Source organism: Lithobates pipiens, unplaced genomic scaffold (genome assembly GCF_037356315.1).
Source record: "Lithobates pipiens isolate NorthernLeopardFrog02 unplaced genomic scaffold, aLitPip1_a1.2 Scaffold_25, whole genome shotgun sequence".
Classification (NCBI taxonomy): Eukaryota; Metazoa; Chordata; class Amphibia; order Anura; family Ranidae; genus Lithobates; species Lithobates pipiens.
In genome coordinates, this window is record NW_027507787.1 from 21,407,242 (window position 1) to 21,432,010 (window position 24,769).

The following is a 24,769-nucleotide window of genomic DNA, read 5'->3' on the forward strand; positions in this document are numbered from 1 at the left end:
ACAATGAAGTTAAATGAGAAGTTGTTCAAACTTTAACTGCTTAAGGGGTTCTTTACTGCTAGAGCATTAAGAATGTGGAACTCCCTTCCATAGTTGGTGGTGCCAGTGGGGTATAGATACAGTCAAATAATTTAGGATGTGTTTCACAATTTACAGTGGTATCTAAAATGATAGTGACACACACAGATGCACAAGTTTAACTGGATGTCCTTATTGAACTTTACCAACTATGTAACTAAGTCACAGAAAAGAAAAATATCTATGGTGTACTGAGTAAAAAACGAAATAAAAAAGAATACAAAAGCTAGCAAAAAATAATTAGCCTTTTTTTAATCAAAGCTGAGAAAACAAATACACTAGGACACTAAAAGCAAGAGGCATGATGGTTAGAGCTGGCTTTTAACAGCTTTTTTCTGTCCAAGCCTCCTGTAGGCAGCAGCATATAGCCTTACCAATTTCAGAATTCAAGCTGTTCTGTGTTCCTTAATGAACAATACAGAAACATGGAATTCATATACTGAATACCATATTTGAAGGGATTAATGCCATAGAGTTATTAGAATATTATATTGTTTGCTGTAGTTGTCCTAGTGGTATACTTACAATGATGGCAAAAAGTTAATGGCTGTATCTATTTAACGTGCTACCAATTTACGGTCAGTGATGTCACATTAGACCAAACTTGTTCAAATTTCAACGTTATTAGGGATAAGAAAGTTTCTGGATATTGGTCATATTCAAACACTAGTGGAAAAGCTTAGAAACTAGATTAGACAATAAAATATAACAATACACATACGCTTAAAACTACCTGTCTTGTTTATTCAAGCACATTGCATGGATTTTTTGTTATGGCTATGAAAAGTACAGTATATCTATGGATAAGATTACTCTGCCTTTTTCACTATGCAACATGTCAATTACCCAAAAAAATATGTTTCAAGTGTTCTGCTCGCATAGAAAAAAAAGAACATATATAAAGAAAATATAGCTATCCTATAAAGATCAATTTCGAACACGCTTAATGCATGAACATGTGTTACAAGACCTCTAAAAAGGTGAAAAAAAAAAAGCTAACAAATCACCGTTTTTGTTCAGAAAATTAGAACCGTCTGTTCTCATCATGCCTAAGGCAATGACCAAGTATAAACCTCTTGCTTTAGCTGTTATTGCCAGCAGTGCAAGCAAGTCAACTAAGCTTTATTACCTTTTCAGAAGCTTGGGTTACATTACTAGGTAGAATATGCAACACATGGATTGTAACGATGAAAATAAAATGACTGCCAACTACAAATTTAGCACATACTGTATGCAAAACAGAACATATCTGAAACATGTGACAGGCTCGCCACACAATATAACGTCATAGAATGTAGCAATAATAATACTGTCTATTTCATATTTATCATCTAAGGAAAACAGTAACTACATATAAATTGACAATTGCTTACTATTAAAATATTGAGATAATAGCAAGGAGAATAAATTTACTTCTAACCATATTTGTTAGCGAAAACCTAAAAGTTAATGTGAATTTAACACACCATCAAGAGCTTCGGAATCTAAAGTATCTATAAGTGAAATAACGGATATATTTAGACATAGAGACAATATAAATTCTGCTGGGGTCTTTTTGTCCAGATTCAACCCTCAAGTTATCATCACCAGATTTATTAGTGGTCTCAATTGTGGATGACACCAGGAGGTATTCATTAGTGCTGCACCATGTTCCTAGATGTTCCATGATACATAGAATTATTAATTACTCTTAACATACAGATGTAACTATTTTTTTTTTATTTTTTTTGTGAAAGTGTGTGTAGTGTTTGCTTTGAGTTGAGCCCTAATCAGAATAAAATATTAACACAGGAAAACTCACCTCTTCAATATCATTATCCAACGCTATCAATTTCAATGGAGCAGTTAAGTTAGAATTGTCAGAAATAGTTGTTCCAACAGGAGAAGACTCCAGTATGTAGCCTTGGTATGTAGCCAAAGTAAAATAAGGAGCCTGATTGTTCTCATCCAAAATTTCAATGTGAACGTTTGCAAATGCTGGAAGTGGATGGCCATTGTCTTGCTCAGCCTGAAAAAAATTGTATTGCATAGATTAAATTATTGTAAAAATAGCAGCTGGTTGCACACTTAAGGGATCACAAAAACATTTTAGGGTGCAAAAAGCTTTTTCCAGTAGAAATAAACTTAAATAATGACATCCCTCTGTGTTTATATTGTATGTGCACTTAAATATGTAAACCATCACTAATTTCTCATAAAAGCTTTAATATATTAATGTACATTCAAAAGTAATTTTCATTATTTTAAAGTGTGTAGATTTCAATAAAGTAATACCTGCCTATTCTGCTTTGAAGGAACTTGCTTAGGCACTCCCTGTGTTTCAGTGTTGTCACCCTGTCAACTGTTGAGATTACAAGTGGCTGTTGCAGCACAGGTTGAACAGGTATAATTCAGCACTGTCACTTTTAGGAAACCCACCCTGAGAAATGCCATGCAGCCATTATTGGAGTGCATGGACATAGACAGGAAATAGCTGCAAAAGAATTTCTGGAAATAACCATTGCTTATATGCAAGAAATATAAAAAAAAATAAGAAAAAAAATATTTTACTTAAAAAAAAAATAGGACTTTTTTATGATACAGAGTGCTTCTGCAAACAAAATGTCATTCAGTTAGAGTTTACATCTTACAGAATATATGTAAACTTAACAAACTTAAGAAATGGTAGCTCCATCAGTTTTGCAAAATACAATGACTTAAAAAATCTTAATTTTTGAATAGAAATGTTTAAAGTTCAGGGTTTAAGTTGATTCCCTATGGTTTTCTTTGGAGATATCATAGATCTGCCAGCTCTTCTCCTGCTTTACAATCCCAAGTCTATGCATTGATGATCACCAGCCTATCTGTGTATATAGATTAAAAAAAGGCAAAGGTTGTTTGTTTTCAAATGTATGCCTTTATGCAACTTTGCATCACCTGCGCCATCCAAATGTTCTTTTAAAATATTATTTACATTGCTAAACAAAGTGGGTACAGTGGCATTTGAAGATCTAGTCATGAGGACTGTACTAAGACATCGAGTTAACTTTTTAGAAACTTATGATTACACAGGTCAAAAGAACAAAGTTTATAGAAAAACATAAATAGAAACATTTTTTCCTTAACCACTTGAGATCCGCGCTATAGCCAAATGACGGCTACAGCGCGGATCTCCTTTGCCGGGACCACGTCTATTGACGTCGTCCCGTGCACGAGCGGCCTGCGCGCCCCCTGAGGGGCGCGCGCGGCACGCTCTGTGATCGGCGAGTCCATGAGACTCGCCTGATCACCGATCCGTGCAAGGGGTCGAACCTGACCCCTTATCACGTGATCAGCTGTCAGCCAATGACAGCTGATCATGTGATATAACGGAGCCGGTAATCGGCTATTATTCCTCCTCGCGGTGACAGCGCGAGGAGAAAAAAAAAAGCCGATCACCGGCGGCCGTGATCGGGACATCAGTCCCAATCATGGCCAGCCCTGCTAGTGCCCACCTGCCCCCTGCCAGTGCCCACCTGCCCCCTGCAGTGCCAAATGTTTAAAGAGTAAGTGCCCCCGTCAGTGCCACCCAGCAGTGCCCACAGTGCCACCCAGCAGTGCCCACAGTGCCACCCAGCAGTGCCACCCAGCAGTGCCACCCAGCAGTGCCCACAATCTGCCTCAAAGGTGCTGCACCCCAGTGCCACTTATCTGTGCCCATCAGTGTCATCTACCAGTGCCCAGCAGTGCCGCCCATCAGTGCCCAGCAGTGCCACCTAACAGAGCCACCTATCAGTGCCACCTATCAGTGCCCATCAGTCCCATCTATCAGTGGTACCTATCAGTGCCCACCTGTGCCCCCCAGCCGTGCCACCCATCCGTGCCACCCATCCGTGCCACCCATCCGTGCTGCCTTATCTGTGCCTATTAGTGCCGCCTTAACTATGCCTATCAGTGCCCACCAGTGCAGCCTATCAGTGCCCACCAATGCAGCCCATCAGTGCCCACCAATGCAGCCCATCAGTGCCGCCTAATCAGCGCACTTCAATGAAGGAGAAAAATGACCCGTTTGCAAAATTTTATAACAAACTATTAAACATGATTTTTATTTTTTTATTTTTTTGCATCTTTTTTTGTTTGTTTAGCAAAAAATAAAACTCCGAGCTGTAACTAAATACCACCAAAAGAAAGCTCTATTTGTGGGAAAAAAATTATAAAAATTTCATTTGGGTACAGTGTTGTATGCCCGCGCAATTGTCATTCAAAGTGCATCAGCGCTGAAAGCTGAAAATTGGTCTGGGACTGAGGGGGGTTTAAGTGCCCAGTAAGCAAGTGGTTAAAGGGGTTGTAAACCCTCAAGGTTCTTCACTTTAATCCATTCTATGCATTTAGGTGAAAAAACTCCTGTGATGCAGCAGCCCCCCAGAGCCCCCCCCCTTTTACTTACCTGAAACCGGTCTTTCCAGCAACAGGGATGCGCACACCAGCTCCAGCCAGTGTCTTGGGTCCTGATTGTATAGATTGATAGCAGTGCAGCGATTAGCTCCCTGCTGCTGCCAATCAAATCCAGTGATGCGGGAGCTGAGGGGTGGGGCTGAGCCCTGCTGTCTGTGCCAATTGACGCAGCAACAGGACATGGGAGCACACCCAAATGAGTGCCCAGAGGAAGAGTGGCTTTCCAATGGGGCACTCAAGAAGAGGAGGGGCCAGGAGCGCCGCTTAGGAACCCCAGAAGAGGAGGATCGGGCCACTCTGTGCAAAACCAGCTGCACAGAGGAGGTAAGTATGGCATTCTTTTTTTAAACAAACCTTTATAAATCCTTGAAATAAATAGACTGTATCAATAATGTAATACGGATTCACTTGTTTTTTTTTGACTGAACAAAGTACATCAGTCTACCTGTGGTTTAAAAGCAATAAATATATGAATGAGGGCCAGTGGAGATATGAGCATGCAGTATGATATTTTCTAATCCACATTATGTTGGTTTCAAACTTTTAGTTTGTTATTCTTTATATAAAAAAAAAAAATACATAAGAAAAAATTCACAGCAGAAAAGGAATTCTCATGTTCCTGATAAAGTAGATAACAATCAGTAAATGTAGAAATATAGTGAAAATACAATCAAGAATAAGATTTAATGTACATCTTCAATAACCATTATTAAAAAAAAGAGAGAAAGAGAAAAAAAAATGATATGATGGCGTTAAATCAAAATTCAAGTTTTCAATACATGCTAGTGAATTGTGACAATGAAGACTTTTTGTGTCTCTTCGGTTTCTTCAAAAAACCTCTTTGCTTTTGTTCCTAGCAAACTTTTTTTTAGTGCACACTTCCTCTGTAAAGTTCTATGCAAGTTCTGTGCCTTCTAAAATCTATTTCTTACAATTGCTGTGCCAAGTACAGACTTGGAATCAGGGGGATGAATTGTCTACCTTCCCTTAGCTAGCAGAAAAATAACAAGGTCTTAACTAGTGGATAAACACAGTCTGCATAAATGAAGTGCTGGCCATAATTATCAGAAAGCCCAGCATGGTTTTTAAACTGCCACCCTATAATAAATTATATTTTACACAAAACTAAAAAATGATTTACAGCATCCATTATCTAATGGACACAATTAAAATTGGTATCTTAAAACCTGATTGTAGCTAAAATAAAAGCAGAAAAAAACAGCACAAGGGACATAACCTACAGCCAGTAATTGATGTCTTTATTGTGTTGGTCCCTCTTCTTTTAGCTGAAATTTACTTCCCACAACCCTTCTGCTGTAAACTTCCAAGTGACGTTGAGGTTGTTATATGGGTTTTAATAGGTTTACCATAGTTTTTAACCTGTGTTTTCTTTCTTTATTTTTTATTTTATGTAATAAAATATATTTGCTAAATGTTAGTTGCATGAGAGTCAGGTCCACTTGTCAAGTGTAATTCCACTTTTGTTGAGAAAAAAAACATTCCCCTCTGGGTGATCTATGTACATTGCAAGAAGTTTAGCACACTTTGTTGCAGATTCCTAACGTTAGTTATCCTGAAGGAATAGCTGTTTGCACAGTGAATCTGTATGAGAGTGTTTTTGTAATCATCAATCAGCTGCTGCACCTGCAGGGCTCTAATGAGGACAATGGCGGGGTCTGCATCCCTTTCAATGTGATTTCCCTTTGGGAGTATCTTGCCATAAATGCTTTTGTGACAGGGGATGCTCAAAAATCGAATATTTGTATATTAGTGCAGATGTCTTGGAAAATCAGTGAGCCAATCACACAAGCAGGAAATTATATTTCTGGGGGGCATTCTGTACACCATTTGTGTATAGAATGCCTCTAGGTAGACATATTGCATTGCATTTTACAGAAAATTATAGAGCTGCATGAAATGGAAAGGTAATTTTTAATAACATTAAAGTACGATATGACTTGTGCTGCAATTGTATACGCTATATACAGTATATATTTTATTATTTGACTATTTTTTCCCACGAAAGTGGAGTTACCCTTTATTAAATAATTATTTAAACTTCCGAAGAAGCTCTATGAATGTAGATATTTATACAGTAGTGCTGTCTTGAAGTTTTCTATAGGCTCTGGTTCTGTTATCACTATATTATTGTTGCTTTGTTTTTTTTTAGTGTAGAACTTGGTTTGGTTGATGTTCAAGAAATACAACAGTATGAGAAATAGAGACATTTGAATTTGGGGAAAGCCATGATTATGCCCTATCACTGTTATTATAACCTAGCAGATGCATTTTTTGATTTTGCTTTGTCTTCTTCCAGAAGAGCATTAATGAATGGAATATAAGTCCATAATTTCCCGAACTTCTAAAAATATTGGGAGACTTCAGTTAATTTTATCATAATACTTTATAAACACCACATCATGTCGATCATGAAATATGTAATTTATTGTTAGTTAATACACAGTTATATGTACTAGGGCTCTGGTAAGTATTAGGGGGGATGAGGGGGCTGTTGCACACAGAAAAAAAACCTTCTGCCTTTACAACAGCTTTATCTCCAAATCCATATTCTGCTTTGTGAAAAAGATGTAAAATTAAAAGACCATGGCAATATACATATATCACATCAGCGATGTAAGTCAGATAAATGGTTGTCCACTTGGGGGGGTAATTGCTACATTTGTAAGAAGCTTATTTTATGCTGTCAGGGGGAATATCTGAGGTTCCTCTATTCTTATGGTTTCTTATATAATTAGAACTATGTACTATACATAACATATTTTAGGAATCACGTTAGGGTGTTATATTGTATATGTATTGACCAAAATCCTCCATTATCCAACTAATTGTAAACATTCTGATGCAAAGTACCTACATAAACAGTGCTGTGTTTATTTGTGTTATATACAGTGTTCCAGAAACAAATGAGTACAAAGATAGCAAAACAAAAATCCTAGCCATGTCTCGGCTCTAACTACACAATATGCAGGCCCTAACTACCAGGCTGAGCAAGCCTACCACTTGTCAGTTTCTGCATAAATTGCTTAACAGCTTTTACCAACCCTTTGGCTCTCACAGATCAGTATGGTCTGTGTTTCCCAGGCAGAGAGCAAAAGCTGTCTGCTCAGGTGAGCTTAAATTAGCCTGAAGAAGAGGACCAAGACCCGAACTGGATCATGGCTCAGAGACTTCTGAATGTGTATGAGAGGAGCCTGGGAGATGTATAAACCCCGAACAGGACTTTTCCTGGCTCTCTCTGGGACGCTCTGCTTCAATATATTATATATATACATATATATATATATATATATATATATATATATATATATATACACACATATACACACACATACATAAAAAATAGATACCTGCGTAATCTAAGGTTCCTCTAATTCCTAACATTAAACTTTATTTTACATATATAAATACATAGTTCATAAACATATATATGGTAAGTTTGCAGTGCTTTAAATCCCAAAAGGACAATCCAGGAACAAAAGTTCAATAGTAGTTCAATATGCAATAGACAGGGAATAGGGAGACCCATCACCAGCACCCGACAATACAGCCGCTTACACCATCTGGTGGACCCTCATCAGAAAGGTCTATCAGCTTGTGTAAAGTAAACTCAAGTAAGAAGGATGCCCAATTATCTTCATACACTTAGTGGCAGCAGACCAGATAGTGGATGCAGAAAACCTGGATGTGACTCCTTGTTCAGAAATTACCCTCCAGCAGTAATCAAATATATGTCATCCCATTCAGACAAAAGGAGATAAACCTCATTACGCAGTGCATCATAACAGTATTTATTCAGATAAAAACTATTGAAATTGCACTCATGTTGCTGACAAACAAAAGCAAGCTCTGTTTGTATGTATACAGCCTCTCCCCACCATAAAGATGGCCACCGTGTCCCAGCATGCAGTAGCATCCCGTTGCTGACTCCTCTGTGACGTTTGTCAGCAATGTGAGTGCAATTTCAATAGTTTTTATCTAAATAAATATTGTTATGATGTACTGCCCAATGAGGTTTATCTCCATTTGTCTGCATGGGTTGACATAGACTTGATGATTACTAATGATGAGCTGAACACCACCCGGTTCAGTTCGCCCCAGAACATGCGAACAGGCAAAAAATTTGGACGAACACGCAAACACCGCTAAAGTCTATGGGACACGAACATGAAAAATCAAAGGTGCTCATAGTAAAGGCTTGTATGCAAGTTATTTTCATTAAAAGTGTTTGGGGACCCGGGTCCTGCCACAGGGGACATTTATCAATGCACTTTTTTTTTAAAACAGCAGTTTTTTCAGGAGCTGTGATCTTTAATAATGCTTAAAGCAAAACAATAAAAATGAAATATTCCTTTAAATATCATGCTTGGGGGGTGTCTATAGTATGCCTGTAAAGTAGTGCAGTTTTCCCATGTTTAGAATAAAACCACAGCAAAATTACATTTCTAAAGGAAAAAAGTTATTAAAAACTGATCGCGGCTGTAATGAATTGTCGGGTCTCAGCAATATGGATAAAACTCATTGATAAAAATGGCATGGCCCCACCCCCCAGTCCATTGCCAGGCCCTTTGGGTCTGGTATGTATATTAAGGTGAACCCTGAACCAAACATTTTAAACAATATTTTGCGTGGGGATCCCCCCAAAATATATACCAGGCCCTTCAGGTCTGGTATGGAAATTAAGGGGAACCCTGTGCCAAATAAAAAAAAATGGTGTGGGATCCCCCTAAAATCCATATCAAACCCTTCAGGTGTGTCATGGATTTTAGGGGGAATCCTGCGCCAAAATTAGAAAAAAAGGCATAGGGTTCCCCTAAAATCCAGACCAGACCCTTATCTGAGCACACAACCTGGCAGGCCACAGGAAAAGAGGGGGACGAGAGAGTGCCCCCCCTCCATGACTGTACCAGGCCACATGCCCAAAACATGGAGAGGGGGCTTTGGAGTAGCCCCCAAAGCACCTTGTCCCATGTTGATGGGGACAAGGGTCTCATCCCCACAACCCTTGTATGCGGCTGGAGGGCTTATTGGAATCTGGAAGCTCCCTTTAACAAGGGGACCCCCAGATCCCGGCTCCCTATGTGAATTGGTAACGAGTACATTGTACCCCTACTATTTCACAAAACAAGTGTCAAAAATAATAAAAGACAGGAGACACTTCCTTTATTAAAAGATAAAAAAATAAAAATGTCCCACAATGTAAATCCATCTCCCACCTCCGACTAGCCGAGAAAAGAAAAAAAAAGCTGCAACGGCTCCGCCTCCATGGGAGGCTCCCGCTGAGTGACACTTCTTCTTGGTGATAGCTGTTATATAGCTGAGGGTGGGGCCACTCGGTGACGTAAATGTCACGTGACATCAGAGGTGGATGGGGTCATCCATTTACGTCACAGAGTGGAGAAGAAGCATCTTTTGGCAGGAGCCTCTCATGTAGGTGGCACTGTTACAGCTTTTTTTTCTTTTTTCGTTTTTTTTGTTTGACACTTTTTTGTGAAAAGGTAGGGGTACAATGTACCCATTACTAATTCACATAGGAGGGCTGGGATTTGGGGGTCCCCTTGTTGAAGGGGGCTTCCAGATTTCAATAAGCCCCCACCCACATACCCCCACAACCACCGCCAAGGGTTGTGGGGATAAGGCCCTTGTCCCCAGAAACATGGGGACAAGGTGCTTTGGGGGCTACTTCAAAGCACCCTCCCCATGTTGAGGGCACTTGGCCTGGTACGGTTCAGGAGAAGCGTGCTCTATTGCACCCTCTTTTCCTGCGGCCTGCCAGGGTGCGTGCTTGGTTAAGGGTCTGGATCCACAAAAATTGGCTTTATTTACACTAATGTATATATAGACTTACACACAGCCATGAACCAATCAATAAATGGCACTAACAACTCTGGTCTGCAGTTTTTACATTGAAATGGGATATTATTTACACATGCATGCACATAACATACAGTTTTACACTTAATATATGGTTAATTGTGAATGTTGTTTTATGTGGTCACAATGCAAGGCTCTTAAGATGCTTGATACTGAGCTCAGCACTTAAAGTCAACTGGTTTGACTTAAAAATGATCCATTCTCCGGGCACACATTTCCATTTTTATTGCAAGGTGTAATGTTATTCCATTCTAGGTAGTATAGACTGTAGACATTCCAAAGATTGCTTCAGGCATTCCTGCATGGTGAATTTGCATCTTAAGAACTAGCTTTGCTCCTGTGCCATGATGGCTACTCGATACAAAGTTTATGATTATTTTTCCTAGAGTATATTGAATGAGATTTGGCTCCTGTTATTGGGACTGTGGAAGATGTTTATGATATGCTCTATAGATGCAAGTAGAAATGTGATGATGATCTTGCATGACCTGTGCTTTGGAAATGTATTGTAAATGAAGATTGCATTTTGCTGTCACCTTTGCTGTCCTCACGTAGGGAAAAATGAACACTGTTCTATTTTGCAATCTCCAAACAAATGATTGATTCTGCACAGCACTTTCCTGGTGAGAAGTGACTGCAAGTATGAGTAACCTTGAAAGTTTTCCTTACTTAATATAAATACTTTTTAGCTTCTTTCACAATCCTCCTCTCATCCTTTCACTTTCTTACATGAAATTCTGGCAGACATCAAGGGCTGATAATGCAACCTAATTTGTCATTAAAATACAGAGTCGTATTCCAGTACTATTAACAGATTATTATTATATATACATTTCCTGTTCCTTTGCATGTTTGTCACACTTAAGTGTTTCGGAACATCAAACCAATTTAAACAATAGTCAAGGACAACACAAGTAAACACAAAATGCAATTTGTAAATTAAGGTGTTTATTATTAAAGGTGAAAAAAAATCCAAACCATCATGGCCCTGTGTGAAAAAGTGATTGCCCCCCTTGTTAAAACATACTATAACTGTGGTTGTCCACACCTGAGTTCAATTTCTCTAGCCACACCCAGGCCTGATTATTGCCACACCTGTTCACAATCAATGTGAATTAGTCTTAATTCGTAGGGTTCAATATTGAGTTGGCTTACGCTTTTCAGCTATAACAGCTTCAACTCATTTGGGAAGGCTGTCCACAAGGTTTAGGACTGTGTTCCTTGGAATGTTTGACCATTCTTTCAGAAGTGAATTTGTGAGGTCAGGCAATGATGTTGGACAAGAAGGCTTGCCTCTCAGTCTCTGCTGTAATTCATCCCAAAGGTGTTCGGTTGGGTTGGGGTCAGGACCCTGTGCAGGTCAGCCAAGTTCCTACACACCAAACTCGCTCATGTATGTCTTTATGGACCTTGCTTTGGGCACTGGTGCGCAGTCATGTTGGAACAGGAAGGGGACATCCCCAAGCTGTTCCCCAAAGTTGGGAGCATGAAATTGTTCAAAATGTCTTGGTATGCTGGTTCCCTTCACTGGAACAAAGGAGCTAAGCCCAACCCCTGAAAAACAACCCCACACCATAATCCCCCCTCCCCCAAATGATTTGGACTAGTGCACAAAGCAAAGTCCATAAAGACATGGATGAGAGGGTTTGGGGTGGAGGAACTTGACTGGCCTACACAGAGCCCTGACCCGAGAGAACACATTTGGTATGAATTTGAGCGGGAGACTGCAAGCCAGGCCTTCTCGTTCAACATCAGTGCCTGACCTCAGAAATGCGCTTTTTGAAGAATGGTAAAACATTCCCATAGACACACTTGTACATTTTGTGGATAGCCTTCCAAGAAGAGTTGAAGCTGTTGTAGCTGCAAAGGGTGGGCCAACTCAATATTGAACCCTAAGGACTAAGACTGGGATGCCATTAAAATTCATGTGTGTGTAAAGGCAGGTGTCCCAATACTTTTTACAATATAATGTACATACATAAATAAAATCAGAGTTTTGACTGAACAGTAAAAAAAATGTTGGAGAAAAGTATGGGACACACAATACATTGTCACTACCATTTGTTAAATGCAGCTACCTTCAGGTAACCCAACACATGCATTTCCCAAGCACAGAGCAGAGTTAAGTCTTTGGCAAATACCTTGGTAAAAATCAGAGAACCAAAGAGAGGCCAAGGTGGTAAAATGGCACTCCTGGTCCCATGTTTGACCACTGCAGGGGGTGGTCACCAGTAACCACACACCAAATGCAGGTCTAGGAGTTTATGGCATCCTGAGCATGAATGTTTTAAAGGTGTACCCCCTTTTCTCACCACTGAGGTTCTGTAGGCTGGATTAAAAGATTAGTATTCTTGCAAAAATAATATATAAATATCTATCTATCTATCTATCTATATATATATATATATATATATATATATATATATATATATATATATATATATATATATATATATATATATATATATATATATATATATTATGAATTATGATATTTTACAATAATATCTTTAATCAAGCATGTATCCTTATGCAGTTTGGTTTGCTTAAAACATAAATTACAATACCTATAGCTCTTTTTACCCAAAAAATAACATAACATGTACTTCTCTATAGTCTCCTATTTTAACCTAAGCCAAACAAACCTGAAACCTAATGTGTACTTCAGTTAACAGCTAAAAAACCTATTTACAATCAGGAGGTATTTAAACAATATTTCTTCACGATAATTTGTTCATCATTAACTATTTATTATTATTAATTTATCTATCAATTATTACCATAGTCCAATCAATATTCCATTGATTTGTTTTCCACTTTCAACATACCTGCTGAAAAAGCCACCAATGTAACTCCATGTAGCTCCATGAAACACACTTTATTACATGCATTTTCTATGACAAATAAAGATCAAATGTGGTTACACAAAGCACTCTATGCACCTCTTTCCTGCACAGGCACTTCTGCATATCCCTACTCCAATGTTTGGGGTCTGAATCCCTTTTTAGAGTCGACACTGGGATCTTATTGCTCCTCAGTGCAGTATTTTCTCCCAAAAAACAATTAGCTTAAAGTGATGTTTACCTCTGCATGGAGACAGCATTATTCTCTGCTGGTCTTCCTTCCAAGTTGCCCAATCTCTTTATGGGTGCCTTGCAACTCCACAGTTGTGAGTATATGAACCTAATTCATCACCTTTTTGATGCATCATTACATTGTTCCACTTTGTCTACAGACTATAACACTTACAATGACTTTTTCTGTGCATTTCCCCTTTTTTCTCTACCTCAGCCTTCTAAGCACCTTTGCTTAGGTTCCCCTGTACCAGGGACATGAACCTTGGTTCAAATCCTTAAAACGTCAGTTTTATGCTCACAAGGCTGCAAACTTATAGTCTCTTTCTAAAGGTCCTTGATAAAGTTTAACCACAGCTTTCACATGATTTGGACTAGAAAGGCCAGCTTTTGAGGAAACCAAATAAAGAATATAACACTCTTTCAAATCCAAGCTACCTTTATGCATATACATTCTAAATCCCTATATTTAGTATTACTTAATTTTTGTGTTTACATGCTTTATGATTACTTAATACCACTGACTTAAAGGAGTAGGTGGGGAGCAGACATGTTCATACAGTAGTACTATAAAAGTGACCAGGCAGCTCTGGAGCAAGCTAGATCATATTTATTATAAAGTCAATTGCTGGCTGAAAAAACAATACCAAGTACACAGCAGCAGCCTGAATACCAGCATACGTGTGAACATACATTGGTAGAGAAAGGGTTAATCTTAATTACAAATGTTATAGAAAATTATAAAACAGCTAGTAGAGGTTATGTGAAACTGTTGTAAACTTATGTTTTAATTAACACTTGGAAACATTGCAGAGTAGCTGAGTAATTTTTTCATTTTATCTGATAACACATACCAATTACAGTATGAAAAGGGATGCTTAAAATTTGTTCCAATAAACAGTAAAAGAGCCTTTGAAAAAGTCACATTTGTTACTTCCGGTCGCGGCCGAGACCAGACGTTCTATCTGTACAAGCGCGAGATTCGAAATTCAATGTAAGTGGATATTTTATGTGTTTTTTTTTATAAATTACGCTACTGCACATGAGAGTCCCCTTTCTTTTCCCGATGACCGGTGATATTGGAGCATATGTGTGAAGCTGTATGAAGTACCAAAAGGAGCCATATCTGCATTTCCCCCACAAGTCTGTTTGACCCTGAGGGGTCTGTTATTGAGGTGAGAGGCTGGGGGAAACGGGGGGTGCAATGGAGTAGCACTGAAGGTGGATTGCTTTTTTCAATTTTGTGAAGCACGTTTGCATTGGTGTTTACACGGCATGACTGTTACACATACTATCACATCTGGATGCTGAGATACTGAATAGCACTGGAACATTCGTTTGAATCTCTGCTTTTCTTGATGGACTTTTTTTCATTTTTATTTATTTCTTTTTTGGATTTTTTTGTGATTTATGTCACATAGTGTGTTTGCGATATTTGCACATTCTACGTTATTTGTTTATATAACGCTAGATTTAGGCGTCTTTGCACTTTTGTACACTCTATTGTGTTCTACATTTATTTATGTATTGACTATAGCTAGTTTACTTATTTACACTTTGATAGGTGTTCTAATTATTAAAAAAAAGGGGGGTAGCGCTACATATTTTTTTATAAACAGTAAAAGATGCTGTCAAATAAAGAAGCATTAGTCATGTGGTCTTTGTCAAAGGGGTGGGTCAGTAATCAGGGGTCAAGGATCAACTGCACAGATATGGCCAGCACAAAGAAGAGTTTACCAACAGGATATAAACATTGCAATGGGCTATAGTCAGCGAATAGAGATAAGTATGAGTCTGTGAAAAGGGATGAATGAGGTTGTGTAGGGTAGGGTAGTTGTTGGGTGGTGGAAAGGAAGAAATAAAGATAAGTGTAGTAATAAACAAAAATACTAAATTGTTTTTGATCCAGCAAGATATCTCTGACTCATCAGGCTGTTTTCAAAAATCTTCTATGTTGGGCCCATGCATGCTCTCTGCACTCATTTTTATTCCTATGGACTTTAAAGAGTAACTCTCCTTTTATTAAGAAAAAGCAATCCCCTCTGTGTGATCAATGTACATTGCAAGAATTTTACAAACGTTGTTGCAAATTCCTATTTGTTTCTGCTCTGAAGGAATAGCTCTTTGTTAGATAATGTCTTGTGCAGGACTGATTCTGAATGGGAGTGAATAATTCACTACAAACAGCTGATGTACGTTCAGGGTTCTGATGAGAAAAGCAGCAGTGTCTGAAATCCTTTAGAAGTTATTAATCCTCAGGAGATTGAAAATATAACTACAATTTTTGGGTGACGTTTTACATTGCTGCGGGTGTTCTGTGCCAAAGTGCATTGACTTTATAAAAAATACAGTGGCTACAGTTTGAAAAGAAAAAGTAACTTATTAACATTGCAACTGTTTATGGTATATTGTTTTTTTTTATTTGCTATATCTAACCAACGGCTGATAAATACTGTCCTAAGAGCAGGTCGGAAGTGGGCACTTTTCTGCATATGGTTTGGTCTTGCCCAATACTTATAGCTTCTGGCAAGGGGTGGTCACTGAACTTAATATTATTTCAGATTTGTGTGTCCCTTTTGGATCTGGTATTTCCTCTGTTGAGCATGGGTTACAACCTGGAGGCTTCCTTTCAGTAGAGGTGCTTCCTTCTCTATGCGGCTTTCCATACAAGGAAAGTAATTCTGTCTAAGTGGAAAACAATGGAGTCCCCCACGGTCCAACAGTAGATGATTGTAATGATGATTGCCATGATTAATGTGCTCCCTAAACTGATTTATATGGGTCACAGTTGTCCCCAAAATTTCTGAAAATCAGGGTCCTTCGGTGGAGGCTAGAGGGCCATACCTGTAAGCACCATATAGCTGCTCTCCTTTACATATTGCTTGATGCATGGAATCTGAGGAATTCATTTTTACTGATTTTTATTGAATGACTATGGTTTCCATATGTAAGTTCATGGTTTTATTCATCCTACCTCCCCCTCTTTCTTGCATTCTTTCTTCTTTGTTTCCTCCCTGCTCTCATCCTCTCCCTTTCCCCTTCCCTGCCTCCCCTCCCTTTCCTGTTCCCTTGTTTCCCTTCCATAAAGCTTATGATAACTCTTCCTTTGGTGGTTGAAGCCATGCTATAATCTTGATCTATACTTTAATCTGTGAAGTTGTATGTGTTTTTATTTTTGCCTATGGAAATGGTTTACCTCCCATGTCTACAGATTTTGTATAACTTTCCCTATATCTGTACTAGGTTGTTTTACTGTGTCCAATGTTATTTGCACCACATTGAACCTTGTTATAATGTTCTTTATTTTGTAATACACAACAAAAAAGTTGCTGTTAAAAAAAATATATATATGGGCATGGAGCTAGCCACAGATCGAGATGGACACTGAAAGAGCAGCTCCAGCTGTGCAGGGGACAGAATGGCTCACTGAGACCCTCCAGATGCCCGTCACCATGTCAAGGAAGAGGAAGGAAGAAAGAAATCCGCAAAAGCTGATTGCTTTCTTTCCTCAGCAGCAGCATGGCTATAAACAAAATGGCACTGGCGGGCCTCACATACCGACCTCCAGAGCGACACCACAATCCTCTCCACAAGACTCACAGGTCCCAGCTTGCGGATTGCCTCACAGCCTCAACTCAGGACCCACCATGTCCGGCAGTCTGGCAGTACATAGAAATCCAGGTTTAAGCTGGGCAAACAAGGCAGAGACCAGGAGGTAAGCTACACTGCAGACTCTGGGAAAAATACCAGGGAACTTCCTGACTCCATAGAGGAGTTCCCAACTACTAATCAACCTATAACAGACACTGTCATGAAAGACAGTTGGGTGTTGTTGGGTGCATAGGCATTCACTAGGATTAGGGAGTGATTTTCAATAGTGGCAGATAAAATTATAAATGATAAATATGCCTTCCTCATCTGTGTCTACTTGGTGTAGGACAAAAGATACTTTGGAACTTATGGCTATCATTATCCCACTTTTTTTTGTGTTGGTGTTGGCATAAAAATAGTGGGAATACTTTGTGTGTGTACAGAATGGAGATTTAATGCCTTCCTCATCTGTGTCTACTTGGTGTAGGACAAAAGATACTTCGGCACTTATGGCTATCATTATCCCACTTTTATTGTGTTGGCGTTGGCATAAAAAATAGTGGGAATTTTTTTGTGTGTACAGGATGGAGATTTAATGCTGGAAAAGTGAGTTTCTTGGACACATTGTATGTCTGCATTTTGAGAACATGCTTCCTTGCAGAGAATATTTCTCTTAAATGGGGAATTGAGGCCTTTAGCATTGATATAAGTACTGTAATTGTGAGGGACACATTTTTAGTTTTGGTAGCTGGTCTGTTGAAGTTGTGTCCTATAGCACCTATAGACTATAGCACTAAGTACAACACAATAATGTAAAAACTAAATGTCACACTGTAGTAATGAAATGTAAGGTATATGAACAGATTGAATTGAACGTTAGAGAAACACTTATTACACTGTAGTATGCGATTCGATTATCATAGTTTAAGAATCTATGATAAGAACACCTCATGCAAACAAAGATAAGAAGTAGAACAATAAAAGGTCAAGAAATGCGTAACCTGGGAGGTGTTGTAGAACTACAGTTATCTGAGTGTGCTTAGCTGTCAGGAATCCGTCCGTTCCTTGCGATCGGCTCTCCGTACGCGCACACGCGTTCGTGCCGCGGGTCGTCGCGGGCACGAGCGTCTTCCGACGCGCACGGGTGCACGTCGATCGTATGTGCGCTCGGTACACGCACGCACGGGCGAGCGTTAGCTCGATTGGCGCCAGTGCCCCTTTTTAAAGGCACAGTTGCAGGGGTTCTGTGCTGTCTCGTCTGCAGCTTGTGCCTGAAGTACCTGCTTATCTGCCTGCTACCTATCTGATACCTGACCCGGCTCCGTTTGACCTTGTTGACCTCTCCTGCTCCGACCCCGGCTTGTTTGACCCTTCTTGGACTGTTTTCCTGTTGCCGAACCTCTGCTTGTACCTGATACCTCTGCTGACTCCTGCTTACTTCTGTGCCTGCTACCTTCGCATCCAGAAGACCCATCCATCCTGATTCCACGGTCTGCAGTCTTCTCCTAGCTGCTTCCCTGCTACAGAGAGTTCCTGCTCCAGAGGATCCTCACCTACCCAGCACCTGCTGCTGCACCTGGCTGGACTCTCCTACCCCGCTGCGCTCTGGTCTCCCTGTTCCCATTCCAGTGAGACCAGAACCAGAGCCGTAAGAGAGGTCCCCTTCCACTAAATCAGACTCAATATCTGAAGTCCTTAACATTAGCACAGTGGCTGGTATAGTGGTAATCGAATAGTTTGCCCAGGCAGGATAATTCCATGCTGGAGACAAGTAACTTTGTGATACTGGTTATCTATTGTCTGCCTGTTTTGGTTGAGGATTTGGAGGGGATGAGTGAGTGGGGTGGTTGTGTGATGACTGAGAGGCAGCCAAGATGGGTAGCAGGCCCCAGTTGGTAAGCTTTGTGTATCTATCCTTAGGGGATGATATTGGGATGATTTTTTGTTGGTAAATTAGCAATAATTTGGTGGGGCATCCCCAGCGGTAGGTTATATCCCCAAAAGGGGATATTTTGGAGTAGGGAGTAGGAAGAAATCTGGGGGCTCTGGCGGTGTTTACAATTGGCTCTCTTTGGAAAAATGCATTTTGTCCAATACATCTCTAGGAGTGTCTGAGGGTAGGTGGTCTGGTTTTGTGAATCTGTGTCCTCAGTCGCGGAGCATGTCTCAGGGAGAAAGATTATGGATTATAGTGGTGAGAAGCTGTTGTAGGTATTTTTTCAGTTTGTTAGGAGGTACTGACTCAGGAATGCCTCTAAATTTTATGTTGTTTCGTCTAGTTCTGCAAGTTTACATTTGATTCTTTGGATTTCATCTGAATGATGGTCATGTGCATCCAGGAGTTCATTGTGAGCTTTGCCCATTTCAGTTATGCAGTATCTCACAAAAGTGAGTAAACCTAGCTTTTCATGTGACAACACTGAAGAAATGACACTTTACTACAATGTGAAGTAGTGAGTATACAGCTTGTATAACAGTGTAAATTTTCTGTCCCCTCAAAATAACTCAACACAGCCATTAATGTCTAAATCGCTGGCAACAAAAGTGAGTACAACCCTAAGTGAAAATGTCCAAATTGGGCCCAGATAGCCATTTTCCCTCCCCAGTGTCATGTGAGTTGTTAGTGTTACAAGGTCTCTGGTGTGAATGGGGAGCAGGTGTGTTAAATTTGGAGTAATCACTCTCACTCTCTCATTCTGGTCACTGGAAGTTCGACATGTCACCTCATGGCAAAGAACTCTCTGAGGATCTGAAAATAAATAATTGTTGCTCTACATAAAGATGGATTAGCCTATAAAAAGTTTGCCAAGACCTTGAAACTGAGCTGCAGCATGGTGGCCAAAAACATACAGCGGTTTAACTGGACAGGCTACACTCAGAACAGGCCTCGCCATGGTCGACCAAAGGAGTCAAGTGCACCTCCTCAGCTTCATAGCCAAAGGTTTTCATTGGGAAATAGGCGTATGAGTGCTGCCAGCATTGCTGCAGAGGTTGAAGGGGCGGGGGGGTCAGCCTGTCAGTGCTTAGACCATATGCCGCATACTGCATCAAATTGGTCTGCATGGCTGTTGTCCTAGAAGAAAGAATGAACAAAAAAGCCTGCAGACAGTTTACTGAAGACAAGCAGACTAAGGACATGGATTAGTGGAACCATGTCCGGTGGTCTGATGAGACCAAGATGAACTTATTTGGTTCAGATGGTGTCAAGAGCGTGTAGCGGCAACCAGGTGAGGCGTACACATACAAGTGTGTCTTGCCTACAGTCAAGCATAGTGGTGGGAGTGTCATGGTCTGGGGCTGAATGAGTTCTTCCAGCACTGGGGAGCTACAGTTCATTGAGGGAACCATGAATTCCAACATGTACTGTGGTATATTGAAGCAGAGCATGATCCCCTCCCTTTGGAGACTGGACCACAGGGCAGTAGTCCAACATAACAACCCCAAACACACCTCCAAGATGACAACTGCCTTGTAAAAGAAGCTGAGGGTAAAGGTTATGGACTGGCCAAGCATGTCTCTGGATCTAAACCCTATTGAGCATCTGTGCGGCATCCCCAAATGGAAGGTGGAGGAGTGCAAGGTCTCTAACATCCATCAGTTCCATCATATCATCATAGTGGAGTGAAAGAGGACTCCAGTGGCAACCTGTGAAGCTCTGGTGAACTCCATGCCTAAGAGGGTTAAGGCAGTGCTGGAAAATAATGGTGGCCCCACAAAATATTGACATTTTGGGCCAAATTTGTACATTTTCACTTAGGGGTGTACTCATTTTTGTTTCCAGCGGTTTAGACATTAACGACTTTGTGTTGAGTTATTTTGAGGGGGCAGAAAATATACACTGTTATACAAGCTGTACACTCACTACTTTACATTGTACCAAAGTGTCGTTTCTTCATTTCTTCAGTGTTGTCACATGAAAAGTTATAATAAAACATTTACAAAATTGTGAGGGGGTCTACTCACTTTTGTGAGATACTGTATGTTCCTCCACTGATTCAATTCTTTCTTCCAGGCATTCAAGCCTGTCATGTCACTCCAAAGACATGCAGGTAGGTTAATTGGCTTCTGTCTAAAATTGGCCCTAGTATACAACTGGGGATCTTGGATTGTGGCTCCTTGAGGGTAGGGACCAATGTGAGTGTGCAATGTAAAGGGATAGGGACAATTGTAGACACTCACTCAGGTTGAACTGGATGGACTGATGTCTTTATTCAACCTTACTAACTATGTAACTATGTATTTGTGAGAGAGATAACTAGCTCTCTATGCTTTCTGCAATGTAAGTAGCATGGTTTTTAACATGCTTTCTGACACTCGGTTGTCTGTAACTGTCATGGCAGCTAGTGCAGACATCTGAGGGGAAGTCTGAGATGCAGGGTCTGAGGAGGCCCAATGGTGTGTTTTGGCCAGGGGGTTTTGCTAGAGGAGTTGAATGGAGATGAGGAAATCTTCTTACCTTATTTGGTTTGTGTGTCTGCAGGTTTAGGAGTTGGGGAGGTAGACTGTCCATCGCTTTGATTTCTCCCCTCTCCACAAGCTCTGATAGTTCTGGCTGCTGTGGTGGTCATTCAGAGCTCAGCTGGTCTCGGGCTGTGGCTGAGGGAGAAGTGCAGCCGGCACCATCTTGGCCGGATTGTGGCTCCATGGGGCTCAAATATTGTGTCAGATGGTGAGGAGGAAGAGGACATGCTTGTATGCCCCCGGTACTCTCCCCTTTCAGTACGAGGGAGAGGGGAAGAGATTATCACTGTCTGTTGCCCTGCATCACTGCTGTGAAGAGGAGTTTGGGATTCAAGCAGCCATCCTGGTCGGCGGCTAGCTACGCCCCTCCCATCTTTCTTCTTTTATGGTTTTTGAGGGATGGCACTGTTAAAATCTCTTTAGTCAGTCGCCAATATTATACAGGATTTATACAGTGTGCAGCACTTTACAAAGTGGAAACAGACAATACATTTACAAAACAATTACAGGAGGAATCAGAGGGCCCTGCTTGTCAGACCTTACAATCTAAAAGGGAGAATCAAGTGATACAAAAGGTAATAGCTGTAGGGGAAGAGCTGATGCAAAAAATGAAAAAATTTAACTTTGTTAGACAGGCAGGATAGTCTTCATTAAAGATATAAGTTTTCACTGATCACCTAAAGGTGGACAGAGTAGGAGATATTTAGACTGATTGCGGTAAGGAGTTCCAGAGAATGGGAGAGGCTTCAGAGATGTCCTGGAGTCATTGTATGGCTTAAACTATTGCTGAGGAATTTAAAGGGGTTTTAAGGTCCCATAGTGTAAGTTTGCCATCTCTTAGCTGAATGTGACTAGAACAACTTGAAAACCTGAGTTTGCCATCTCTTAGCTGAATGTGACTAGAACAACTTGAAAACCTCCCATGGAAACCTTTCAAAGGCATGTATGTAAGTTATTCAGAAGTTTTCAATACAAGGAGGCTGTGGTAAGCCCCTTGTACAGTTGTATTTTCATTTTACTATATTTTATGTCCGAAAGTGAGAATAAGGACATGAAATAAACAATAAAATGTTAGTTTAGTACATTTCAGCTCATTTTTCCATCAGGAATTGTGTTACATCTTTAAGGGCTGGATCACACTGCTGTGCTGTCCGACATTAGATGTGATTCGCACCGCACTGTAGTGCAAATCACATGCAATGCCTGTGTGATGCGAACTTAGCCATCCAGATTGTATGGCTGAATTTGCATCACATTCAGGCAAAACTCTCACAGGAAAGGAGCAGTGTTCCTGGGAGCACTCCGCCACCGACATGGCCGCGCAGTGCGCATGCACCATGAAAAGTGGGGGTGGAACCAAACCCAATGGCTGTTCACCCCCCTTTGGTGGAAAGCAGTGTCTCTGTGACACACCGCCACCGAAGGAACAGGGATGCGTGCGCACGATCACGCGCATTCCCTGCTCTCGTTGCGCCCTCCCACAACGAGAGCTGCTCCGCCTGCCCGTCATTTGACACCTGGTGGTTGGCAAGCAGTTAAGCAATCTTGTTGCTTTTGAGGTTTGCATGCTAATGAGGCAATTGAAAACACACGCACAGTCCATGAAACACACAAAAATGCAAGTTCTCCGAAATGTAGAGACAGAACTTCAAAGTGGGTACACCTGTTAAGGATGTCCTTAAATTACTAACCCAAAAAAACACACTCTCTGAGCATGCCCAGAAACATCCAAGAGTTGAACACACAAAAAAAGAATTAAAAAAAGGCAAAGTCCCTGAGCATGCCCAGACCAACCCAAATGCATTTCACACACCAAAAGGCACAGGAAAAAATCTAACTCCCTAAGCATGCCCAGACCAACCTAAATGCAGCTAGCACAAAATAAGCCACCCCCTGTCCAAAATTAAGCATATCATCTAGCATGCTACAAAATTAGAGATGGGACAAACACCCCTGCCCCCTCCAGTCCAGGGGGTCAAATAAAGAGCCTAACATGGGCATAAGTTATACAACAAATACCATTGCAGTCTATGGGAACTGAATTTTGCTAGTCCACACTTGGTTGGCGTATCTTCTAATTATTGGCCTTAAAATGGATATAGGGGCCCAGGGCCCACCCTAGAGGACATATATCAATCTCACCAATTTGGACAACCACAAAAACGAAACAACAAACGAAACAAAGAGAAGTGCCTTTAAAAATGCAAAATTGCTAAAAAAAGGGGGCCTGTAAAGTGGTGCATCTGTAGTATGTATTCAAAATGTGGCTTCAAAGATGTACGGCTTTAGAGAAAACGTACAATTCTACACTGCAGCTGCAATATTTAAAAAAAATAATAAACTGCGCCCCCCCCCCCCAATACATACAAGGTCATTTGGGTCTGTTAAGGCTTAAAATGAGAACCCCATGTAAAAACATCTCACCCCAAACAAAAAAAAAATATTCCCCTCCCAAACACTAACAAACCCCTAGCCAAACACACAGCAAGCCAGCCCATGAAAGGGGGTGTAGGAGGGGCTAGGGCACACCAAAAGTCAACCACCTAGTACCCATATTCAGATGGACAAGGGCCTCCTCCACACAACCCTAGGCTGGGGTTGTGGGGGGCTGCAGACAGGGGGCTTTACAAAATGTGGAAAGCCCCTTTAAACTAGTGGGTACAAGGTGCTTTGTGGTTGGCATTGAGCCCAAAGGTAGCCAGCTATGTTGAGTGGATGTGGCCTTGTATGGTTCAGGAGGGGTTGGGCTATTGTTCTTCTCGTCCATTTCCTAGCTGGTCCCATTGTGTGCTCTGAAAAAGGATGCAGATTTGTATTGGTGAAGGCAGCTCACAGCCTTTGGATAATGGAATGGAGTGTGGAGTTCCCTTTAAAAGCAAAGGTTAGCCAAATAAATCATATGCATTAGAAGAGGGAGACAAGAGCATTGGAGAATAAAGTGTGGAGTTCTCCTTTAAAAGCAAAAGCTAGCCCTAGGAAATCATAAGCATTAGAGGGGGGAGGCTAAATGTCCTTTTAGGAGGAGCTAGAGGAGCAAGAGTCTTTTTATATAATTTTAACAAGGTGCATGTCACATGTTGGCAACGTAACATACTAACATGACCTGTGTGCAAATATCCTTAAATAAATACGTAAGGTGAACCGTCATAAAAAAAACAATTTTTAGAGGTGCGCCCGTTCAACCCCTGCAATTGCATTTACGTTGCTTGACATTTACTAAGATTTTGGCCGCGCAGTGAACAGAGCCGCTTACGCATGCA

At 40.6% G+C, this 24,769-nt stretch overlaps 1 protein-coding gene across 1 annotated transcript in view; it reads right to left on the reverse strand.

Annotated features, from left to right (window-relative positions):
• The window catches only part of PCDH15 (protocadherin related 15), a 1,670,337-nt gene that overhangs the window by 813,395 nt on the left and 832,173 nt on the right, over positions 1 to 24,769 (reverse strand). Inside the window, exon 12 of the mRNA XM_077454160.1 lies at positions 1,880 to 2,086. Coding sequence (XP_077310286.1) covers positions 1,880 to 2,086 — 207 coding nt within the window. The remainder of the gene's footprint in view (positions 1 to 1,879; positions 2,087 to 24,769) is intronic.